Here is a 6,443-nt window from a genome sequence, read left to right as displayed (position 1 = left end):
AGGGAACTCAATCTGTGATAACCTATATGAGAAAAGAATCTAAAAAAAGAATGAATATATGTATAACTGAATCATTTTGCTGCACACCTGAAACTAACACAACATTGTAAATCAGCTATAATCCAATTAAATTAAAAAAAAAGATATATGCTTTTCACAGGCATGTGGCTTCAGCAAATTATTAAGTATTACTCGATAGAGGCGTTAAGCCCACAGATACAATATTACATTTTAATTTTCTGTCTCCCCAAGGACCTCTATGACATGGCTTCCTGCACGGCTGAACCAAACAGCCTCGTCCACCACGCCAACTCCTGCCTTCCTCACCACCCACCCCGGGTGGCCAGCGTGATGCTCTCTTTGTTCTACACGGCCCTCTTGGTCTTCGGCACCCTGGGAAACATCCTTGCCCTTCGCCTTGCTTATCAAAAGGGCAAGAAGATCAACTCAACAAATGTCTACCTGGTCCACCTGGCAGTGTCCGACCTCCTGTTCACCCTGGCCCTGCCCGGAAAGATCGCCTACTATGTGCTGGACTTCAGCTGGCCTTTCGGTGAAGGGTTCTGCAGGCTGACGGCCTTCATATTCTACGTGAACACCTACTCAGGGATCTACCTGATGGCGTGCGTGAGCGTGGACCGTTACGTGGCTGTGGTCCGCACCCACCAGTGTCCCCGGCTCCGCAACCCCGGGCGGGCCAGGCTCATCTGCGTGGCTGTGTGGGTCCTGGCGTCTCTGCAGACGGCGCCCCTGCTCTTGCTCCCCATGACCAAGCTCGTGGCCGGCAGGCTGACCTGCATGGAGTTCGACAGCGTCCAGCCAGTGCTCACGCTGCCCGTCGTGGTCCTAGTGACCTCCGCTCTGAGCTTCTGCGGGCCGCTGGGCATCATTCTCTTCTGCTACGTGAACATCACCGTGAAGCTGTGCAGGACGGCCCGGGACAACCCTCTGACAAGCAGGAAGGGGCACCACCACAAGGCCTGCCTGCTCACTCTGGTGGTGCTGGTGGCTGTGCTTGTGTGCTTCGTCCCCTACCACTTCAACGTCATCCAGTTCATGGTGAGAAAGGTGCTCCACCAGCCAACCTGCCCCGAGCAGAGGGCTTTCAAACTGTGCCTTCAGCTCACGGTGTGCCTCATGAACTTGAACTGCAGCATCGACCCCGTCATTTACTTCTTCGCGTCGACGCGTTACAGGAAGTGGCTCTGCAGCATTTGGAAGCGCAAAGCCTCAGCCTCCTCCTCCTCCTCCCCTCCGGGAAAAAGTTCCTCCGAAGCACAGAACATCAACCGGACTGGGGGCCCCTCGCCCTTAGAGGAGAATGAGGTCTAAGAGGTCACGGGCTTTAAGACTGCATCTGGGGGTAGGGGGTCCAGGGTTGGGGGCCCAAAGCTTATACAATTTTGGGGGTGGGTGGGTTCTTTAAGAAAAGAATACAAAACAATAGATGCAAAATTAGGTACAAGGTCTTGGATGGTAAGTGAGGAGCCCAGAAGCTTGCACTCATTAGCTTTACGGTGAACCTACCTCTGATGTATCCTAATAAACGCCACTGCGTCCTTGGCCTCTGAAGGGTGTGCGGTTTCTTCCAGGAAAAGAGTATTTTCACAGCAAATGCAGTCACAACCGAAAGAATCATTGGCTGAGTAAAAAATCCACAATTTAGACAAGGTTTCCAAATTGGGGTGGCAAGTTGTTGTAAAGAGCAAAATACTCCCCCCCCAAAAAACAAAATTTCTAAAAGCTTGGCACTAATGTTTACAAAAATGCCAAGGTTTTCCTGAGAAAGTCAGAAAACATGGGGAGGCCACACGCACTGCAAGTTATTGGCCCAGCCGCCTCTGGGGTCGGGGAGTGGGGTGAGAGACTGGGTGGGGTGCGCTTTTGTAGGAGAGTCTGAACCTGGTGCAGGGGGTACACATTCCTGTGACGTGTGTGACTGGGGACACTGCTGGGGGAGAAAGTCAGGAAAGTGGGCACAAGCTTTTCATTTGCTTTGTGTGTGTCAGAAAGTGCTTATCCATGGGAGTGTTGTTTCCATTCCGTCAAAACAAACCTTTCCGGCGCTTTCTTGAGTTTAAAACAAGGCACAGAGCTTTTCCACTTGGGCGATTTTGAGTTCTGTAAAATAAAACACGCATTTCCCTGCCAACGTGCGGGGAGCACCAGGGCCAGCGTGACGTCTGTCTCCGCGGCACAGGCCCAAAGCAACGTGCTCACGGCCTCCACGGCGCCCCCCCCCCCCCCCCCCGCCCCCTACCCCAGAGCTCCAGCTTCAGACGGGTCCTCCCCGAGGTCATCCCCGGTCCCTGATCTCCAGTGACCGCCTTCCGCTCCAGATGATCAGCTTCCTCCACCTCACAATTTCCAGGTTTGGGGCACTTGACTCTTCCGTGCAGAGCTTCGCAGTGGCTCTCTTGAGAGGGGACCGTCTCACGGGGCGCCCAGACGGTCAGCTCCCGAGAGACGCCGGGGGCACAGGCTCCTCCTCGCAGCCCCCCTGCAGCACAGTGCACGTTACTCCCGGGATGGGGGTTGGCGCTCAGTCCGCCCGCACTGGTTTGAGCTGATGAGCATCCTTCCTCGCACGCTGCTGTGTCCCAGGAGAAGCTCTCGGGGGCTCACGTCGAGGCTCTGGATGCGCTTTTCTTCCATCCTGCCCCCGTCTCTGGCTCCGCTGGGCTCGGGGCAGGGAGGACACTCAGCTCCAGAGTGACCCACAGACACGGGGCTGTGGCCCCTGTGGTAAGACAGGTCCCAGCACTGAACGTCGATCCTGGGGACGTGGTGCTCGCGGTGGAGGGTGCTTCCTGCCTGCGGCTGGGGCAGGAATGGTGTTTAAAGGCTGGAAGAATTTGGAATTCTGCTCTTGGGGTCTGTGGATTGAAGGTGCAGAACCTCAGCTGAAAGGTCCATCTCTGCACCCTGAGTACCTCTCCCAGGAGCCCACAGCTCATGTCCACACCTGGCTGGGGTGAAAAGCTCACACTCACACCCTGTTTGCACTGACCCAGCCCTCATCAAAGGGCATGGAGGTGGCAGGAGAGGGCCTGGCCAGCCTGCAGTTTGCTGCCCTCACAAGCAGGGGCTTCCTCCGCGGAGAGCGGCCAGGCCAGCAGGGCTGCAGACCTGTCTGACTCCGGACGTTACAAATCCTTCTTGGCCGTCCTCCCAAGCATTTCTCACCACCTGTCCACGCTGCACGCCAGGCTCCTCACATCCAAAGCTGCTTGGGGCTGGTTTGTGCTGAGCACCTGGAAACAGGAAGGAGGAAGTCACATCCGGAGGGCATCTGGGAACAAAACAGGATCAGGAAAGAGGACGAGATGGTGAGCTCCGGCCGGAAGCAGCAACAATGGGTTGGGGAGAGCCGAGCCGAGGTGCACCGCCGGCTTCCAGCACTGCCGCAGGAGGAGGGTGATGGCTCTGTATTCAGACAAGGCGATGATGGGTGTGACTTACAAAGAGGGAAATCTGAATTCCGAGGACTGAACCAGCCAGGGATGTTCCAAAGCGGGGCTCAGAGCGCAGACTCCTGAGCTCAGGGACTCAGGAGGGAGAAGTGTCCTGCTGAGGACTCACACCCACGCCTGAGCCTCATTTTCCTTGTCTGTAACAACAGGGACTACAACATCTACCACATGGGGTCAGTGTGCGTGCGGTGGAGGCGGTGTTTCATGAACCAGCACCTGCGTAAACCACTCAATACTACAGAAATCATTTAAATGAAAACTGGCTGTGGCCACGGACGTCTGCTGAGTGGGCTGGCACAACTCATATCAGCAGGGATAGACATCTCATCATTACCGGGACCAGAAGGTCCCAATGCCCAGGCCACACCCAGGCCCCGAGAGCAGGGCTTCTCAAAGAGTGGTCCCCGGAAGAGCGGCATCAGCACCACTTGTTAGAAATGCACATTCTTGGGCCCCACCGCAGACCTGCTGAACCGGCCGGCCTGGGGGAGGGGCCCAGCGCTCAGTGTCTCAACAAGCCCTCCAGGTCATCCTGCTGCAGCTCAGACTTGAGAAACCTGGCCGGAGGGGTCCTTGGAGACGCCAGCATCTCTCTCGCCCACGGTATGAGTTTGCTGGGGCTGCTGTAATAAAGTACCATCAACCGGGTGACTTAAAACAACAAAAACCTTCTCTTGCAGTTCTGGAGGCTAAAAGTTCAAAATCAAGGTGTCAGGAGGGCTGGTTCCTTCTGAGGCTGTGAGGGAGACTGTTCCGGGTCTCTCCCAGCTTCTGGCAATTTGCTGGCAGTTGTTGGCGTTCCTTGGCTTATAAAGCATCACCCCATCTCTGCCTCCATCTTCACATGGTCTTCTCCGCATGTGCCTCCGTCTTCACGCGGCATTTTCTTCTTTTCCTAAGGACGCCAGTCATTTTTTTTTCAACATCTTTATTGAAAGAAAGTATAATTGCTTTACAATGGTGTTAGTTTCTGCTTTATAACAAAGTGAATCAGCTATACATATACATATGTTCCCATATCCCCTCCCTCTTGCGTCTCCCTCCCACCCTCCCTATCCCACCCCTCTAGGTGGACACAAAACACCGAGCTGATCTCCCCTTGCTATGCGGCTGCTTCCCACTAGCTATCTATTTTACATTTGGTAGTGTATATATGTCCATGCCACTCTCTCACTTCGTCCCAGCTTCCCCTTCCCCCTCCCTGTGTCCTCAACTCCATTCTCTACGTCTGCGTTTTTATTCCTGTCCTGCCCCTAGGTTCATCAGAACCATTTTTTGTTTAGCTTCCATATATATGGGTTAGCATACGGTATTTGTTTTTCTCTTTCTGACTTACTTCACTGTGTATGACAGATTCTAGGTCCATCCACCTCACTACAAATAACTCAATTTCGTTTCTTTTTATGGATAGTCATTTTGGATTAGGCCAACCCTTATGACCTCATCTTAACTTGATTACACCTGCCAAGACCTCAGCTTAACTTGATTACACCTATTTCCAATTAAGGTCATATTCACAGGTCCTGGGGGTTAGGACTTGATCTTATCTTGGGGGACAAAATCCAACTTATAACACCCACCCATTTCCGAGCACCCCTCTTTCCAGACACTCTTCTCTGAGTCTCATCCCATCCCTGACCCCTCCCCAGCTCTAAGCCCCTATTATACCACATCAGTGCCCCAAGTCCAAGATGCGACTTGGAGGAAGGAGTAAGAGGGGTCTGTTTTAAACACCAGTTGGTCCAAAAAAAGTTGAACTGCCATGGTTTGTTTTTCAGGTCCAATCAAGACAACCCCATGTCAAAATGGAAGCATCAGAGTGACCCCCTCGGAGGGTCCCCTCACTCTGCGTGTGGGAGCTTAGTTCAGCGGACTGTGTAGGGCCCAGGTCAGCCCTGTAGGTATGGGCTCTGTAATGAGGACCCCCGAGTCCCATTCCGTGGCACGGACAACCAGAGGAGGTGTCGGGGAGATTCTCCCCTTGGGTGGAGGGTCTCGTGACTATGTCTAAGAATTTTAATTGCTTGACATTTTGAGGAGGAAGAACGGAGTTTCATAAATTGAGCTGGTAGATACCCAAATGTCCCTACGGGCTCTCGGCTTTCTCCAGAAAGCTCATTTCCACTGAGAATCCCTGCTCCCCTGGCATCGCCACACACCACAAGTTAACCACGGTCCAGCTTTCACTACACTTTTCTCTCTTCGCCGAGTGACTGCGTACTGGGCAGATACAGAGACGAAGTCCCTCTGGCGTGTGTGCGGGTTGTGGGCGGCCAGACTCAGGGACGGGCTGTGTCCCCCCGTGGGGACTCCAACCCTGAAGGTCAGGTCACACCTCAGGCCACATGAATCCCTCATGACAGGGATGCCCTGCTCCCTCTGTAATTGTTGGAATCTTGAGGTGTCTACACCACCGTCCAGTGCTCACATTCTTTGATTCCAAGAAGCCCTGACATGTGCTCTGTTGCCCTAGCAGCTCTGCAGTGGGACAGGCCGGGGAGGTGGCCCGTCCCAAGCCAGCGAGGCGCCCTCCTGTGTGTCCGTTTGTGTGCTTAATGCTAATGCCTCACGGTATTCCCTTTGACCAGCTGCATATAAAGGGTAAAGTCCTAGACACTGACTGAGGTAGGACATTGCCAGACATGCAGTCCCAGGGACGCTCATCAGCTCGATCTGCTGCTGCCCCTGACAGCAGGTGGCAGCTCAGGGGGACGGGAGAGAGCCCTGCAGAAAGGACAGGCTGGCGACACACCGCTTCTCTTGTAACTTACCATTCTGTCTCGGGGCCGGTTTCCTCCTCAACATTCACTTCTTCATTAATTCATACATTTATCAAGTATTAGCCTAGGCTCTGAGGATACAGTGGGGAAAATGGAGCCACGGTCCCTAAAACTCATGGATCACAGACCAGAAGGTGACACACAGACAACTGTAACCAGACAAGGCCACACAATGTGCTAAGTGTTCAGT

General features: G+C 53.8%; 1 protein-coding gene across 1 annotated transcript; it reads left to right on the top strand.

Moving 5' to 3' along the window:
* Nucleotides 1-264: 264 nt before the first annotated feature.
* On the top strand, nucleotides 265-1,332 carry LOC132352229 (G-protein coupled receptor 183-like). The gene is made up of 2 exons (XM_059902532.1): nucleotides 265-744; nucleotides 1,099-1,332. Exons 1-2 carry the CDS (start codon nucleotides 265-267, stop codon nucleotides 1,330-1,332), a joined length of 714 nt encoding a protein of 237 aa, XP_059758515.1.
* Nucleotides 1,333-6,443: the final 5,111 nt, after the last annotated feature.

Source organism: Balaenoptera ricei, chromosome 18 (assembly GCF_028023285.1).
Source record: "Balaenoptera ricei isolate mBalRic1 chromosome 18, mBalRic1.hap2, whole genome shotgun sequence".
In the NCBI taxonomy this organism is placed as follows: Eukaryota; Metazoa; Chordata; class Mammalia; order Artiodactyla; family Balaenopteridae; genus Balaenoptera; species Balaenoptera ricei.
This window is presented reverse-complemented; position numbering and strand designations above follow the sequence as displayed.